Raw genomic sequence first — 19,166 nt, forward strand, 5'->3', positions numbered from 1 at the left:
TATTGCTGTTTTCTTGTGGCTTGTAAACCAATGGACTGTAGTTTCTGGAAGGCTGTGCAGTAATCTGAAAGGTGCTGCTAGTCCATCAAGGCCAGAGACTGGAAGAGCTAAGCACAGGGTCCTTGCATGTCCAGACCCTATTAGACCTGAGTGTTCTTGCTCCTGGCCACACTACAGAGAGGGGTTAGCTCCCTCCAGCTGGTTTCATGATCCACCTCCTTCCTTATATACCCTCAGCCTCAATTCCCTGCAGAGAGAGACGAGGAGGATAGTGAAGGCTCTTTAGTTGGCAGGTCAGAGTGTGGCTCAGTTTTGGAGTCCTACACAGTGTCTGTGGCTATCCCACAGAGTCCCTCACTTCAGAAGAGACTGTAACGGCATGCCCTCAGGGGCACTGGTATGTAGTGGCTCTTTCACCCTGGAAGAAAAGAAGGCACATTTAGGCTGATGGACAGAAGACCAAGAAGCCTAACAGTCCCGATCCCTGCTGGGCTGTCCCTTGATCTGCTGCCACCCATGGATGGGGAATTAGAGGCAGCAGAGTGGGACATCTCCGTGCCCCTCTCATCAGACTCCACGTGCAGGGCAGGATGGAGCTGACTCACTGTGTCTTCTCGACGTCCTCGATGCCTTCAGGCAGGCGCACATTGAGTGTCTCCGGGAGCAGGAAGGCCACCGAGCCGCAGCACACTGCCACGCCGCAGTACGTCACCTCGGGCAGAGACCTCCACACCTCATCCAGCAGGAATACGAGTGGAGCCAAAGCCCCGCCGAGGCGTGCCACGAAGGACGTGTATCCCATCCCATTCTGCCTGGAAAGGTAGGGGACCATGGTGATGGAGACCACCACAAGAAAGATATGGGTGCTTCTTTCATACCAGACCTTGCAAACTCTGGTTCAAGTATGCACCATTCCCACAAAAAACAGACCAGTGAAAGACAGAGGACTATAGGGGTAGTCCTCTACTCTGGGTAGAAACAGGTGAAATAAACCATGATCCATGCAGTAATCCATGCGTTGTATTTTTTTTTTCCCTCAGATTTTCACAAAACAAACAGAAACCTCCACAAGAAACAGAAGATTTCCTCCACCAGTCTTAGCTACATCCCAAACCATGCTGGTACTGCACCTAATTTTATGTCTCCAGTACCTGGATATTTCATATAAACTGGCTTTTTCCTCCTGAAAGGCTAGTTAATCCCTGCTTTAGTATCATCTGATGTCCAGAAGGCTATCAAAGGCTACCACTCATGTTGTAATATGTGTCCCTTATAAAAATTGATATTTCAAATTATTACTTCCTGGGTCTTTTAGCAGTTACTGACAGATTATCACAGGGAGCTAAGACTTTACTGCGTGCAGATCCCTTGAGTTCAAAAATGTGCCCACACAAAATAGTCCTGACCTTTCAATACATTTCCCTGTCCACATAACCCACCTGCCCTGCCCCTTTCTCAGGAGTATGATGTGTAATCCCTAGAACCTGCTGCTTCAGTCCTGCAGTCTAGCCAACAGCATCTTTTGCTGTGTTGATGCCAAAGACCAAGGGGTGACATTCCCACTGAGGGTCTAGATGTGCGCCCAGGCAGTGGCATCTCTTACCTCAGGACAGTGGGGTAGAGCTCAGAGGTGTACAAGAAGACAGTGGTGAATGCAGCTTCTGAGAGACCTTTGCCCGTAGTGGCTACTACAGAGCGTAAGGAAGTGAAGGCTGGGAAGAAAGAAAAGACATTTATGACAATGGTTGAAGAGCAACAGCTAGGAAAAGGCTTCTTGTGCAAAAGGAACAAATCTTCAATGCTCTTACAAAAATAAATAAATAAATAAATGAAAAGGAAGCTTCCTAGCCCTAGAGGTAGTGCATCCAAGGTCTGAATCAAAGTCTGAAAGTTTGGTGACTGTTATCCTGAGTGGAAGCTGAACTGATGAAAGGATAGGTCCCAACATTTCCCGTTGGACATTGTCTGTAATAAAGACACTTAACCTCGTCATAACTGGACCCTCTGTAGCCACTTCACAGGGACTGGAGACCACCTTTTGCCACCAGATATATGGGCTAGCCCATATTAGCAGCCTTGTCCCACTGTCACCCTTGAAGATGGAGGGCATCTGTATACAGAGTTGCCTGCAGACAAGATGTATGGTTCTCCCTCTCTAGCATTGCATGGAATGGAAACCTCCCCTTTAGCAAGTGGTGTGTACAGCAGAAGAGCATCTCACGTTTGGGAATGATGATGTTGGCTCCTATGCATAGTCCAGTCAGGATGAGTGACCATGCCTGACTCTGCCGTCGTCCAATTCGATTCACCAGCACGTACACGATTATCTTGGCTGGAATCTCAATGATGCCAAAGACAAACTGGGAGAGATACATGTTGAGCCCAAAGCCAGTTAGTTTCATGCTCATGCCGTAGTAAGAGAAGGCAACACCAAACCTGCAAGGAGTGTGTGGAGATGGGAATTAGGGAAAACCATCTGGGCAAGTACAGGATAAATCCCCTATGCAAAGTGACACTGCTTACCACACTGCCCCAGAACACAGAGAAATCTTCCTCAGGACTGGTGTCCTGAACAAGCTGATGTAGGAGTAACTCTCTCCTGGCTTTTTGTCTGTTGTGATCGTTCTGAGGGCCTGGGAGAGGTAGAAAGAAGAAAACAGTTCAGATGCTGTACATTCAGGATCCAGACATGAAACTCTTGAGAGACTGGAGCCTCATCTTTTCCAGCTCTATCACCACATTGAGTTTTCCATACATTCCTATTGCAGAACAATTCTCTGGACATATATTATCAGAGGCATGTCTTCATAGAATATTTAATAGATTGTCTACCAATTTAGACGTCTTTTTCACCTATTCATCCCTTCTTACCTGCATACCCCACATGGCAACAAGGCTTGCAGCAGATTGTGATGTTAGCAAAGTCAGCATTGGCCAGTTCCACCCCATTCCCCAAGTAGTTGCCTTCCATGGAGTCAGGTCTCAGGCAGGAGCTAACAGTGAACTGTATGCTTTTTTCTCACATTTATGTAAGTACGATTATTTTTATATCCCTCTTCATCAAGTAACTGCATTTGGTCAGAAGAATCGCATGCTAAACTCCATCAACTCTGTTCATTAGATTGCAAGGCTCTAAAGGAGACTGCAGACAGCTATGATGTGGACACCTAACCTTGGGAGAGATGTCAATGTGGCTTTGCTTCACCATGCTCAAGAATCATCAGCCAATGTGGGGTAAGGCTTTTAAAATTCGAAAATTTTAAGGAAACCTTGAGGAGAGAATTTGGTTAACTAGTGGCGTATTCTCAGATCAATATTCTCTTCAGAGAAAGCAAAGCCTACAACAAAGCTTTTGCTTAAAGAGTTAATCACAGCCACAGATTTATGCTGGGAACCTGCAACTTGGCTGGATGTATAAAGAGGTGCTGCAATGTCTTGGGCCTGAGGGTCATTTCCAGGGCCTTGTCTCCAACAGCACCCTGCAGTGGAGCCTACAGAGAGCAGGGCAAGCACATAGAGATATCCTCCCCAAAATGCCACTGCCTCCAGCAGTTCAGGGACTCTGAACGAGATGAGCTGTCATTCTATTCAGCAACCTTGGATAATCCTTTCACACATTGTCTAATGGTTTGCTGAACCCACGTTTTCCTTTTATTTCAGTATACCCACTTTCTTTCTTTCCCTTTTCTACTTTTTTTTTTTTTTTTTCTACTTTTGCCTTTTTTTCAGAGGCAAATAATAAATCTTTTCATCCAGATGCCAAGGATGAATTATAGCACTGATAGCAGACCACTTCTGCAATGCTGAGAATTTCAATGTGAGATTCAAGTAACCCTGATGGCAGTCAGTCCTCTCTTTAAGTTGCATGATTTGCTATTTAACTGGGTAATATAGGACATTAATATGGAAGACATCTTCTACTACATATTGTTGGCCAGATTTACTAGCATGTGGAAGGACAACTGGGAGAGCCAGAACAGCAAGAATCCCCAAGAAATTTTAAAAGCACATGGTTCAGTGATAGCTGGGGAGGAAGAGGGTGAGGGAGTCTGCAGGCTTTCAGCATCACCTACAGTTAACACAGTCCTGAACAGTTAGGGGGGCTGGGGGCTTGGAAATATCTAATAAAAGAGAAATCCCAGCTCAAAGAGCTCCCTGGTTTAAAAGAATTGTACAGAATGAAATAATGTTAGGAAAAGAAGGAGGATAGCTGTAAGTAACAGCATGTTCAAGAGCTAAGATTTTATGTTTAGTTGCATACTATGAGACTTTCATTCTTTGCAGTTTTTGGAAGAGTGACAAAACTTTTCACACTGAAAAAAAAATCACACTGGGAAATTGCTTAATGAGTTCTATAAGGCAGTGCTATTAAATATGAGAGCACATCAGTAGAGAGCACATCAGTAATGTAATGTGCAGTTATCAGGAGATTTATATGTCTCTCAGAATCAAAGTCTTCTGAATAAGGAAAATCAGTTGTTATCATGATAAGCCATCAAAACACACTGAAGCATGGTCAAATCAATCAAGCAATCTTAAATCAGGCAGTCCTCTGTTGTTTGCATGTTTGGATACAGATGAGAAAACAGGCATGTCTCTATAAACCTCATAAATCCAGCAAGGTGTCACAACTGCAAACCTTTATTGATTAAGGTCCAGTGGTCATGGTCCAGTGTGACCTGGTGCAAGGCTATGATAGCGGGGAAGCCCCAGCTACATTTCCTAACCCTAAGAGTAGTTTGAGGGTACAGTCCCTTGTCCTTCCTGGTGATGCTGCACTCTGAAATACAGAGTCATAAGCCAAAGCTGAATGAATGAGGTTGTAACTTGTTATTTTTACACATTTAGTCAGAGCTACTGGCTTGATTAAAGGCAAGGAAGAGTCACACTCAGCTCCTGTCTGCCACAACCTAAACTCATTGTTTGTCACACGATTAAACAACATATGTCTATTGTAAATCAAAGAGGCTAATCACCTCTTAAAAAAATATTAAGAAACTGCTATTTAAAAATGGCATAGTGGCCAGGATAAGAGGCTGATGGGGATGCTGGAGCACTGTGTGCATATCTGGACCGTGATGGCAAAACACAAGGCTCGTGTACTTGTGCCAGGGGTTTCCCATCTTCCTCCTTTGGTAAGAGAAAAAGCAGAGGACATTAAAGAAAATATCAGCGCTTAATGAGCCACAAACTTCTGTACCCACTGGATTTCACAGCTGAGCTTTGTCACTCTTGAGAAGGTCAAGACTTAAATCATGTGGAACTAATCATTCAGAGGTGACAGATGTGCAGCCACCCAAGCCTGGCTGTGAAGGATTTTCATGAGCTCTGACTTCAGCACAGCCAACAATCTTCCAGTTGCTCATGTACAGTAAATACAAGATTATTTCTCCAGCCTAAGGTGGACTAGCCTTTATATTTTTGGATATCACTGCATAGAGTACCTTGAGTGCAATAAATATACTAACTACATGCTGTTAATATGTCTTTATGTGAGCTGAGCTGATGTTTTCTCTTTAGCAGTGGGTATAAGTGCTTTCTAGAGTAAAATGGACTATGGCACCTTGTGGATCACATTGCAGGCTGTGAGCATTGCTTCAGGTATAAAATAGAATTAAAACAGAGAGAAAGAGGAAATGGAAGAGGAAGGATATGTGTCTGGATCTTCAGTTTCTCACCTCTGGTGAGAGAGCGAAGTCTTTCATCCCATTCATTCTTGCACATCTAAGCAGGTGCTTGTGAGCTTGTTTCACTTTGCCGTTGGCTATGAGCCACCGGGCAGACTCTGGGACCCACCTGGTGCGAGGAGAGAAGACATCATTCCTGTTGGCACTCCGTGTTTTCCACCCCACATACATGGCCCTGGCCAAAGACAGGGGATCTTCTCTGTGAGAAGGACACTGTCTTTACACATGCATGCTATTCTGCTCTTACGGAAATAATGGAAGAGCTTATCCTTTCCTGACACTCTGCCACAGAAATTTTGGCAATATGGGCCACGTATTCCTCGCAGAAGAGAGACCCAACTTCTGCTGCTTCACCATCAGGATGGACGGTGAGCATTAAAGCAATACTCATTCCCTAATCTGCCACTGCTTCTCTGCTTGCTTTTTTGCAGCTTCTGGGCAAAACCAGGTGGGTGTCTCTAAACACAGAAATTAAAAGCTTGAAGAAATATGTAAGTAAGATGTTTACTGAGATCACATATTTGTCAGAATCTCTCAATGGGGTCTTCCAGAGGAGTGATCTGTGACCGGTTCCCTATAAGCTCTTTGTGATTTATGTGCCCCAAGTCAGGCAATAGTAAAACTAATAAACTATTCAATCTAGTCAATCAGTAGATGAAAAAGGATGTGTGGAGAAAAAACATTTACAGAACTGGACTTCTGGAAAGTTTTCAACTCCTTCCCATAACCTTTTAATATTTTGGCAAATATAAAGAATGAAAAATAGCATTTTGCACTCCTTGTCACTATCTCCAGAGTATATTATGTCATTTGGTTGTCTAATGTCTCAACTGAGTTGTGGTGCCATATCAACAATATCCATGGAATGGGCTAAATTTGATTTTGATTCCATACTCCATGGACTTTAAATTATCCGACAATCACTGACTTCTTGGGTGCTTGAATTTTGATCAGACTACAGTATATTTTGTTGGAGAACTCATCTCCATAAAAGGCATTAACAAAAGAGAGAGAGAGAAAAAAAGGAAAGTTATCCTTCAAAGGGTGGGTCAAAATGTATTTATATGAATTTCAACATTTCTCAGGATTCATTTTTTTACAGCTAGTTGTCCTCGAAAAAGAGCAAAAAACCTTAAACTAAAACGCCAGCGGAACACATATTTTTGTGTTGTACTTGATCAGCAAAATACCAGATGATACACTCTGCCAGAAACCATTAATCACTGGTGAAAGGCTACATCTATTTTTGAGCCATTGTTTAACAACAGCATCAGTTTCTATCCCCTTTTTCATTAGTATTATTTGTTGGTAGATCTATGCAGTTGTGGGAATATCTCTGCTGATTTCAACAAGGGACATCTGTCCACCTAGGAAATGGAGTTGCTCATGCAAAGAACTGTTTTGTGTCTTTGAATAAACTAATCTAACATACTTCACACTACAGTATCAGTGAATCAGCTGTATATTTTAGTCAGTCTTGCTATGTGAAAGGAAAAAAAAAAAAGAAGAAGGAAAAATAATTTATTTGATTAAATAGACCATCTCTCCATTGTGAGGTTTAAGAGCTGTCAGATATTCCTTAAAGTTACAGGTGGGAAATAGCCCACAGAAAGCTGAGGTATTTGACCAGTTAGGATGCTCACACATCTGAGAATGGCCATGGGAAATGTAAAGACCTATGCCTGGCCTCAGCCTCAGTCCTACCTCCTCGATGTTCCCAAAGCCATGGTGCACCCTTGGCTCCTGACCTTGGCAGAGGTGAGGAGAGATGAAACCCAAGCCACTTCAGTTTTCAAGGCCTGCTATTCCAGGGCCAGCACTGTGATATTTGACATGCTCACAGGGCCGGGGAAGCAAACCACAGCCCGCAGGCTGCAGGGCGCAGCACTCACCACAGGTAGATAATGCTCAGAAGACAAGGTCCTGTTACGGCGACTAAGAGCCAGTGCCATTCTCTCACCATGTAGGCTATCAAGGCCAGCAGCATGTTCCCGATGCTCCAGAAGATGCTGGTCAGGACCCCAGAGAAGGTGCGGTGCTCTATGTCCACCCACTCCATCCCTGCAAGAGGGAGGCAGCGTTCAGCGGGGACACACAGGACTTCTCCTGGGAAGGGTCTGTGGGACTTTGTAAGAAGTGCAAAGTGAGACAATGTCCCTGGTCTTTTCCTCCAGGAGAATTCTGCTGCTTGGCCGACATTTTGCACATTTTAAACGTTCATCCACAATGCTTAACCTCCCACAAAGCTGTAGGCAACTAAAGTAAAACCTTAGAAGAAATACTGGATATACAGTAATAAAAAAAATGGTGCTAAAACCCCTTAGATGATACATTTTTATCCTGTTCAGTAGCATTCAAGTGGTCTTCTTCATCAAACTCTTTTTTTTTTTCCTTACTATTCAGCTGTATTTTGTCTGCCTAGTTTCCTAGTTTCCTATTTCCTAGTTTCTCTGCCCACACATTATTCCAGATTAAAAAATATATTAAGCTGAATACACCTTCATGGAGAGCATATACTAATGCACATATAAAACCAGAACAAATGGTGGTCTCCTTGTTTCTGCGTGTGAACTAAAAGCCCATTTTCCTCTAAAGATCCTGAGATCCTGACATCTTGCTACAGCATCAATCATAAATGTCCTTCCCATAGCAGGCCTTGGGACATGTAATGTCTTGTGTGGCCTTGTCCACTCCTGAAGCCTTTTTAACTTGATTTTGGCTGTATCTGCAAAAATTCTGGAAATTTTTGCTGCACCTTTAGCTTGCTCTACAGTACAGTGACTCTTGCCTAGTATGTCCTAACTGTAGCTATAAAGTCATCCTATGCTCTGCTGGGTAGCTTGGAGTTTGAAGCTTGTTTTAATTATCAAAGTAATTAAAGTCTCTGGCTTCAGTTTTGTCTAGCTTTGAGTGATTAAATATATACATATATATATTATTTTATTTTATTTTATTTTATTTTATTTTATTTTATTTTATTTTATTTTATTTTATTTTATTTTATTTTATTTTATTTTATTTTATTTTATTTTTTATTTTTACTTTATTTTTTGGTTCTTTCTCCTGTCCTTTCTAAAAATATGGGTCAGGAACATAATGAAAACAATTGCTGCAAATTCAAGACTGGGGAGGAAGAAACACCCTGCGAATGACACACCATCCTGCTCCTGCTGAGGACATGGCACACGGATGAATTTTCCTAATTGTGTTTGAAGGCTGAGAACCCTGTATCAGAGAATAAGGGACAATAATTTGTCTATGGCTTTCTCTGCACGGCTAATGATGCTTAACAGGAATTGGGCAGCATGGATTATAAGTGTTAATGCTGGAACAGAAGTACTAATAAGTGGTTGTTATATTTTGACGAGACTGCTAAAGCATTAACTGGACTAAATTGTAATGCTTGGATCTTCCCAAGAGGGTTGTTCTTTTGGCTGCCCATGCTGAAATCGTGCCTGCATGCTGCACAAGTCCCTGCAAACCTCCAAACCTCCCACACTTACCCAGAGGCAATACAATCAGGGAGAGGCCGCTCAGGGCCATCCCGGTGAGGGTCCGTGTGATGGCCAGCATGCTGTAGGAGACGGAGGCGGCGCTCAGCATCCCGAATATGACAGAGAACACAAGCGACAGCATGAGCATGGATTTCCGACCGAACCTGCCACAAGCACAGTCGTGGGTTACTTACAGGATGGAAACCTGGTCCAGGAGAAGGGTTTGAAGTGGCGAAATGAGAGACTCGAGGAGGTCAGTGAAAATATCACCTGCTCTGCAAAGACTACATGATGCCTCAGAGTGGGGGAAACTGCTCTGGATATAGACAGTGCTGCAGTAATGTGATCCCCTACAGACAGTCAGCCTGCCCTCTGAGCACCAGGCACAAGTCTTGCAAATGGACAGAGCAACAATTATCAAAAATATATGTATATACATATATTGGGCTCCCCATTCAACAGCACCATGAAAAGAAGAGATGCCAGATTGAAAATTCATGTTGTTGGCACAGCCCACACCTTCCAACAGCTGTCCCCACTCCTCCTCTTTCCATCATCCCCTTTGAACCAGATGCTGCTCCTGGTCCCAAGGAAGAGGAGGGGGAGAGCACTGTGAAAATTAAAAAAATTAAAAAAAATAATAGAAATTTAAAAAATAAATTAAATTACATTTATGTCAATGGGTAACATTCAGTCTATAGGGACTGAAACCCTGGCCTGATTCTGACATTCTCCTAGTGGCCACCTGATAAGGATGGTGGCAAAGACCATTACCCTGTTGGGGGAAAATTATGTGCTGGGACACAATGCCACAAAAACATTCTTAAGAGTTATCACAGGTGCCTTCATGCAGCAGCTAGTTAATGAATCTACTGTAGAAGAAATGACTTGTGGCATTGGCCTAGGCAGTTTGCTGGATCTGCTTTGAAATGTAAACAGATCCAGTCTGCAAAAGCCATTGTAATGCAGCTGGATCAGAGCAGCAAACATCCAGAAAACCACCTAAACTGGATCCAGTTTCCAAAAGTGTAACTGCTTAGGAAAGAAGGTACATTTCTGAAATTAAGGTATACCTCAAAAATGCAGCAAGAAGCATATCAAAACATAAAATTCCCTGCAGGGCACAAGGCAGCTATTTATGGATCCATTACTAGACTCTCTCAGCAAATGCATGCCACCTGCTAAGGAAACCAGAGGGAAGCTGGCAGGATTAAACTGCAGGCTACAGGAAGGCTGCTAGAAATAATGCGGTTAAAACTGTCTTCAGAGAGAAAGATTTGGAAAAGAGCAACCTCTGAATGATTAAATGTGGAAAATATAATAAAAGGAGCAAACTGTGCAAGCATAAAAAAGAATAAAAAAGCCATTTTCACAAATATCCCAATCTGGAAGTCTGCCAAAGCATCACACAGACAGTGAGGTACAAGGACAAGGCATAAAAGGAGTGTTTGGAAAAGAGCAGGCAATAACAGATTTTTTTATTTTTTATTTTTGCATATGTATGTTCACAGTAAAGGTGCTTGGAGGGTTTAGCAGGGTAAAAATTGACAGCAGAGGTGTTCTCACATGCAAGTGTCTGTAGGATCTTAGAACAAAATGAACCATGAGTGTAGCAAAATGCCAGATTTTCACCCCAAAGCACTAGAGATGAAATAACTGCATTATGATTAGGGCAAGTGGGACCTCTTCTCTGTTAGAGAAAATGAAGGTTGCTAAGGGGACATCAGCTTTTATGGTGTCTTACAAAGGTGTGGGGCATGACATCTGGGGTTTAACAGATCTAGCATTGATACTGATAAAATGGATAAAAATAATGATAAAAGAACTCTTAGACATGCAGATAAGCAAATAGTGCAAGAATCAGCATGGCTTTTGTAAAGATAATGCTCATAGCCTGTGGAAATTCACTGGGGGAGAAGTCAAATGGATGACCAGAAAGTTCCGACTGATTCAGAATAGTAGGATTTCCAAAAACAGTCTGTGACTGGAGACTGGTTGCTGTATCTGGAGTGCCATGGGGAACCAACACGAAGTGCTCGATACATTTGCTGTGGTTTATGGGATGTAGCATGACCTGCTCTTTCATAACTTCTCCTCTTCTTTCCCATCCCCACTCTGTCAGTCCCAGGCCCCTTCCCTGGTGCTTCTGGAGCCAATACTATATTTGTCCTTCCACCAGCAGCTCCTGGCAAACCACCTTCAGGGGAGGCAAATCAGGGCACAAACATGCTTAAACTCTGAGCTTGCTTAGGAGTTTTGGCTCAACCCCACACCAAGAATGTGTGAAGAGCCAAACAGAAGAAAAGCTGAGCAAGGTAAGGACCCTTCCCACTTGATACAGGAAAAAGGGTCTGCCAAATTTCCTGCAAATTTACTGGGTGCCCTGCTCCCAGCACCATCCCCTGATGTGACCTGCTCTCCTGCAGGGCCTGTGCCCAGGTAGCTCAGCAGGGCAGTGCAGTCAGCTCTGCTCAGGGCTGCTCACAAGCACATATCAAACCCTCTTTACCTGCCACTTTACCCTGTCTGACTAATTGGAAGTCAAGCCAAAACTTAGTCTTTTTTGTTGCCTTCTTCAAATTTTCTCAACTTCTACTATAACCTTTAGAGATGGGGAGAAGGAAATCAAAACTACACATGGTATTCAGGATTCAGGACCACCATACATATGCATGTTTCTGCATGGTGACGTTCTCTTTAACTTTCTATTCCTTTCCTGATAATTCTTACTTTTAAATTTGCTTCCCCAGCCACTACACATTGCTGAGAAGATGTTTGCCTGAAGCTTTCTATCATATCCCCAAAGTCTTGCTCCTGAGCAGCTGTGGTCAGCTCAGAGGCCTCTATTTTACATGTGAAATTATAATTTATTTATTTTTTTTTAATATTAATCTACCCTGAAATTGTCTTCTAATGCTCCCATCCACTCACTGGGCTTTGTAAGATCCTTCTGCAGTTCTCCATGCTCAGAGGTTGTCTTGCCCAGCTTGGTCTCTCAGCCTCACCTCCCTGCTTTCTCCTTTTCCAGATCATTTAGAAAAATGCTGAAAAGCACACATATCCAATTATCAGGTCCCCAGAGGTGTTCCTTCATTGTGACAACTGAACACTTACACCTCTCTTCTCTTTCCCAGCTTTTGATCAATTATTTAGCCAAGCAGGGACCTTCTTTCTTACTGCAGGGCAGCTCAGTTTCTTTAGAAGCCTTTTGTAAGGAAACTTCTTGAAATCCAAGTAGATGATATCTTCTTTGTTCACGTATCTGTTAGCATCTTCAAAGAAATACAGCCTGCTTGTAAAGTATGAATCTTATGCAAAAGAGAAAAAAGTCATGTGGCCACTGGCTCAGTTGTTCAGTACAGTTTCTGAGCCAATTTGCCCAATATAGCTAGATGCCAGGCTGCCTGGCTGCTGGTTCCCAAGATCTTTCTTGGGGACTGGTTTAAAAACTGATTCGATACATCATACCTTCCTAGTCCTCTGCTGTGGAGGTCACACAATGCCAACAATATTTCAGTTTTTCCATCCTAAGGGTCCTGTAGGACTGTGGGATGACCACTCCCTGGTCCTGGCAGTTTACTATCGTTCATTGTGTGAATTTTCTCCATGCCTTCTTCTACCAGCTCATTTCAAGGCAGGTCTTCTCTTGAGAAGGCTCCAGCTCCAACACCTGTTGCTGTGTGTTCCCTCTCTGTGAGCACGAACTCAGTTATGTCTCACCCCACAGCCCTGTTGTTGCTCCTTTTATCACTTAATCATCGACTGGCTCTTTCCCCCTACAATCCACTTTCAAAACACAAACAAACAAACAAAACAGTTTATTTTTCATTTTGTTCTAACATAAAGCTCTTCTCTGCCTTAATTTGTCTAACTTCTTTTCACAATTCTGTTTTTTTTTTTTCACCTCCAAAAGTGCTATCAAGCCTTTTTAGACACAAAGTCAAGACACACTGAAGGCCAGCTGGATGTCTTGAGTCCTCACAGAAATATACAGATATAAGCAAAGATATCAAAGATACAGAAGTAACTGGGAGCTTCGTACTGGGAAGCCGGTTTCCCTCTGCTATACAGTGATCTTGTAGCCTGCTTCACCCTAATGCTTGTTTACTCCCAGAGGAAAGAAGCTGGGAAGGAATCAAATAGTTTCCTGCACAGGAAGCTCAGACATTAAATATTGAATAGTGTAGACTGAATGGCACATCCTGCTTGCTTGCTTGCTCTGCGTATTCCCTGGTAGGTTTCCTGCTTCTGCTATTTGCAAAAATACTTAATTTCTTAATTTATGACCTTTCTAGGTTGTTACTCAGACTTTTTTTCAAGTTTACATTATCACATTCTAACATTTAACAAGAGAGAGCAGATTTGTTCCTATTTTCCTCATCAAGGCATTGCCCTAGCTCTTCCTCAAGGAAAGCCTCCCTGCTTATAGCAACCTCTTTTACCTGCTTCTCTTGTAATGACAAGTCATTTTTTTTTCTTTCTTGAAAATCTGTTTCAGACATGGCATGCATTTACTTTGACCCCTGTGTGACTTAGACAATTTCCAGATAACTTGCAATGATTTAACTTTTTTGTTTGTTTCTTTGTTTGTTTTAACCAGCTTTCTCCTTTTTAGGCATCTATTTTTCCTAAAATAGGTCCCATAGACAGTGGATATTTTTAGTTTCTACTGTTCCTACAGTGATGCTGACCCCAATGTTGTGGGTCAATGTTATTGTTGCAGTGCACCTTACTCCTAACTATGGCCAGAGAGCTGCTTCTCTGGTGGGCTCCTAACTGGCTGCCCCATGAATCAGTTCTTGGCCATCACTCAGCATTTAGCCCCTGCATTGCTCCTCAGTTATGGCTTTACTCCAGTTTTCATGTGAAAGGCTGAATTCTCCCTTTGTGATTGTGTTCTCTCCTTTCTCTGCCCCTATGGTTGCCTTTTGCACATCACTGGTTTGTGAAGGCCTTTTCATTGAAATTGAAGCCCTGAAGGAACAGCCTGAAAGGGGTCAAACCTGTCTGAAAGGTATCCAAACACCACGGCCCCGATTGTGACGCCAATGAAGAAGAAGGTGGCAGTTGCCTGGTTCAGTCCACGCTGCTCACAGACGAGGTCCCACTGAAACACAAGTCCAAAATGACACTTAGTGCCCAGTTCAGCTTCTGTCTCCATTCTGACCTTTTCCCTCCAGTGATAGCTATCTCCTGTTCCAATTCATATTAGCCAAATCTGTTTGATATGTAGAATTGTGCATGGAGCAGCTGATAGGACAGTGCCAGAGTCCTGAAAAATGTAAAATGGCAACCTACAAAGCTCAGAGGCTTCCAGCTGTTAAGCCCCACTGTGACAACCTCTCTGTGGACACTTGCTGAGCATCAGAAAGCTTCCCTGGGTACCCCTCCATCATGAAGAGATCCCTTTTTTTCTCTCCTGACCCTTGTGATAGCTGTTCTCAACCTGCCTTGTTGCATTTCTCTGCTAGCTTCTCCATCATACTCCTGATGCTTCGGGGACAGACCTGGCCAGATGGACATCTGCAGGGTGCCACACTGCAGTGACCTTAGGATGTGATAGGATCCAAGGAAATGGTCTCAAGTTGCACCAGGGGAATTTTAGATTGGACACTAAGAATTTCTTCATGGAGAAGATGTTCAGGTATTATAACAGGCTGCCCAGGGCAGTGGTGGAGTCCCTATCCTGGAGGTATTTTGAGAGACGTGCGGACATAGCACTAAGAAACATGGTTTAGTGATGGGACTCAGTAGGTTGTGCTGATGTTTGGGCTTGATGATCTTGAAGGTCTTTTCCAACCTAGATCATTCTATGATTCCATGTGTGCTGATATCCAGTTACTGTTGCCCTGGTCAATTTCCTCAAAGTTGTCTGTGCAGGGTAGAAAGAAGGCAGAGGAGGAGTTGGACTCAACACTAGCTCCTGAGGCTAACTTACTGATTTCTTATGAAGAGAGTGGTCTAGGCATTCTGTTTAACTCAGTTAATGAGCATCATTTTACTTTCTTGGAGGTGCAAATGTCGCTAATCATTACAGAATGTTGTGGCCAAGCTGCAGAGTTAATTTTCCATATGAGTGTAACTTGATAAAACTAAACTTAATCATCAACCCAGCCTTGCAGTGTCTCTGACAGAGCTGGCCAGACCTTGAGCAACCTTTCTGGCTGCAAGCACAAGACTCCAGAGGAGGCCGTGGCCCTTTGAACATGGCCCGAGGCCACTGCACCTTGAATGTGGTGTCACGAGGCTCTGAGCCCAGCACCTCTGCTGCTGAGCACCTTTCCTGCCTTTTCCTCCAAGGGTGCTTTACACCTTTCTCCCTGAAACAGTGTAGAAATCAGATGCAGACCTGGTGCCCATCTCACCTCAGTGCCTGCTAAAACTGGAGGTGGTGGGTGGTAGGGAGGAGGCATTGGCTCTAGGTTAGGATCCATCGGCCTTCTGTCTGACCAAATGTCCCCTCAGATCTACCATGCTTTGGGTTGCCTTTCAAGGAAAGAAAACCACAGCCTGCAAGTAAAGTATTAATACCCAGAGGTATCACTGTCAGCCCTAGCAGAGCATTTCAAAAGGCTGGTGGTTAATGTTTGATGGGCAGGGACCTTGGGCAGGCTCAAGGTTATGCCTGGCCAGAGTGCTGCACCTCAGCAGGAGGCCCTTTGAGAGCACATTTCTTGGCTGATGGCGAGAAACACTGCTGGTAGTTGGACTGATGGACTCCTAAACTTGTGAAATGTTTTCCAGGGGGATAAGGACACTGGGAGTCAACAGCTTTTCAGAAGGGGTGATGCAGCAAAGCCCTCACTCTACTGATGGGGATGATGGGCACCTGCTACCAGGATTCCCTGCCTTCCCATCAAGGCCAGGTTCATCCAACCTTTTGCCATGGGATCTCCACTCTATGGCTGCTGAACCTCCTCTGCTAGCATGAGGATGGAGCTGGTACTGGGCTGGGTGATGTCCTCAGTGTCTCCAGGGGGCTTATCCCTGGTCTGCTGAGTGCCTGCTGTGAGCTGATCACCATCTTGCTCCTGAAGCATCATCCTTGCCTCGCCACAAACCCTACTTCTTTTGGACTCTGATCTGGGAGAGCCTTGAATTTTGTTCTCCATATCCTATGTGCACCTGGCCTATCCATCCCTACCAGCCCCATGCCTGCTGGCTGCCTCATCCCCAGGGTGCCCCATGAGCTCAAGCACTTTCCAGTCAGTGGCTGTGTGGCATGGTGAGCATGCTACTCCTCTGCCTCATTTCTCCGTCTGTCCTGTTCATCTTCCCAGCTAGGCTACATGCTCAACAAATGTGAAACACCAAAGCTATGCCAAAGGGGCAGAGATAAGACAAGGGGGGACAGTAAGAGAGGCAGTATGATCTCTGGGAGAAGAAGGGGAAGCAGGAGATCAGGGAGGAGAGGCAGACAGAGGAAGACAAGTAACGAAGTGTTAGGAGAATCATGAAAGTAAGTCATGGGCTAAGATGAAATCCTTATAGTTGTAATCTTGTGCAAATTCCACATGGCCCAAGCAGAGAAAATCTGATGTGTCTCTCCTCCCCACAGCACCACTCTCTATCACCCAAAGAAATCAAGATGCTTGTTATGAGAAATGTTGATGACTAACTGAACTTCAGAGAGCTTCCCCATCCCAGGTCATCTTCACTAAACAAGTAACTTCCACTGGTTAAAATTCAAAGATTCCCTTTTGATTTGGTGCACCTAACATCTCTCCATCTACTTCTCAAAGCTGATTTCATTTTCATCTAGATCACAGACCAGGGGTTACCTGGGTAGAGATGGTGGAGGTGAACTGTGAGTGGTCATAGACCCATCCATGCTGGCAGTTCTGGATGACGGAGTCGTTTTCTGGTTGCAGAGAAGAATTGAGAAGCAGGTGAAACTGAGGCTGTGAGAACATCTCACAGGACCTGAAGGTGCCATCAGGCTCCCGGGGGATGCTGATGAGCAGAATTTCCTCCATGGTGAGGTTCACAAATGCCTCTTGGTGTGGAATTGCACAGTGATGAGAGGGGGTAGCAGCAAGAAAGCTGTGCAGCAGAAAATGCATGGGAAGGTTGATTCTTGCGAGGCATAGTACAAACAAAATCAAAATCTGGAATCTGCCAAAGCCACCAATTTCCAGCAAGAGATCTTCAAATTTCATCTTTTCTACGGAGTTTGCTCATTCAGAGTAGCTATGTACCAAGGAGCAGCAACATGAGCTTGAGAAGCGGTCTCTGTCTTTGGAGCTCAGCTTCCCATGGCTTTTCATACAGCCACTCCCTTGGACTTTGAGACCTCACTGAAAGGTTGTCAAAAGTCACAGTAAAACTGTCCATTTGGGGTAAAGCCAACGAAATCATCCTGTGTGCACACAGCACATCCATTTCAAGTGGACCCAGCACAAGGCACCTTCTCTTTTTAGAGCCCTTTCTTCCCATTGTGGTTTTTGAGAGGGAGATCCACATTAGGAAAGGAGGCTGTGGGAATAGCCATGATTTATGGTTTGGGGGTGCCACACACTGCCTGCCTCTCAGGCACTGCAATAAACTCTGCCTCGTGAGCTGATCACCAGCTGGCCCAGCTGCACATGAATTAGGTCCCCAGGAGACCAGGGGTGACTCACTGTGTCTGTGGGCACCAAAGCCTGCTTGCTGTGCATCAGCTGTGTGTTTTTAGCATGGCTTGTCTCAAGTCATGACCTCATGGGAGCAGGGAGTATGGAGAGGTGAGAGGATATCCAGAAGAGATAAGAGATAAAAGATCGGTCTCCAGATAGAGACCAATTGGATGGGGACCAGTGCAACAGCCCAAAAGTGAGGGACCTACAGCCCTTGACAGGACCAGAGGTACTGCTGCCACCACCACACAGGCCTTGCACCACATTTCTTCCTTCACCACCAGAAATGGGTTCTTTGAAGAGATGGGTCTTTAATTTGAGTTTTCCACTCCTCATATGTTCTTAACCAGGAACAGGGGCTCTTTACTCAGCCAGAGGTGACTTTTTTTTTTTTTAGAATTATAGAAACAATGCCTAGAAAATGCAGCAGCTGGGAAGATGCAGTAACAGCTGGCACAGCTTGCTTCACACACATACAACATGGTTCATGAGCCAGAAATAAAAAGAAATCCAGCAGCTCCAGGTGCCCCAGGCCTGCCAAAATTACAAGGAGCTGCACAATCTCTTCCACGGCCAGCAGAGATCTGGATGGAGGATCACTGGCACTTGAAGACAAAATAGATGCAGCTCCCTGCCCCACTACTGAGCAGGCTTTGGAAAAGGGGTGGGATCAGGACAGGTTAAACTGGGATCAGTGGGAGAGGGGGCTTTACCCTGACTCTCTATTGAGGAGCCTCCAGGACCCTTCCCTCAAAGTTTATAAGGCAAAGGACACCACGCTGTGACCTGAGGAGATCTTTGGTTGTCTCAGCAGCATTCCTGGCCATCCATGTTTAACTAACATGCTGACCCAGTCTTTGCCACAAAGCATTTCAGTGCTTATCCTGGGGTGAGCGTGGGGGAAGCAAGGAGGAATGGAGCCGGGGCACCCAACAGCACCGTCCCTCCAGAGTTACAGTTTAAGCTGAAGGAACTAAAGGGCAAATTGTTTTTCTTCACCACTGGTCTTCCAAGAGCAAGGAACAGGAACTCTCGTCGATATGCTCTTGCATATTTAAACTACAAAGCAGGCCTAGCCTCCTCGTCAGAAATGAGGTTACAGTTCATTGCGCTGCAACTCCTGGGGCTCTCCTATTCATAGTGCAATTGCTAAAAACATACATTATTTTACTGCTGTTCTTCTCTAACCCAAACACGTTCATTTAACCAGTCACCAGATACAGTTAATGATCACCATGTGTACAAATGCCATGGCTATGCCCTACCACTTGGTTGATTAGACCCAGGACCTGCCTGAAATGGCTTGGACCTGCCTGGCAGCAGTGAGAACAGGCTGACTGCTCACGTAAGAACCTGGAAAGAAGATTTGG

The 19,166-nt window shown here is 44.4% G+C and overlaps 1 protein-coding gene across 1 annotated transcript; it reads right to left on the reverse strand.

The window, feature by feature from the left end:
• Positions 1-354: 354 nt before the first annotated feature.
• Positions 355-17,340, reverse strand: SLC22A7 (solute carrier family 22 member 7; the record flags this gene model as incomplete). The annotated part of the gene is made up of 10 exons (XM_084514790.1): positions 355-418; positions 606-812; positions 1,604-1,712; positions 2,222-2,436; positions 2,524-2,633; positions 5,679-5,796; positions 7,580-7,748; positions 9,191-9,345; positions 14,185-14,288; positions 16,963-17,340. 10 exons carry the CDS (start codon positions 17,338-17,340, stop codon positions 355-357), a joined length of 1,629 nt encoding a protein of 542 aa, XP_084370916.1.
• Positions 17,341-19,166: the final 1,826 nt, after the last annotated feature.

The sequence above is a fragment of the Aythya ferina genome, assembly GCF_964211825.1.
Source record: "Aythya ferina genome assembly, chromosome: 3".
Classification (NCBI taxonomy): Eukaryota; Metazoa; Chordata; class Aves; order Anseriformes; family Anatidae; genus Aythya; species Aythya ferina.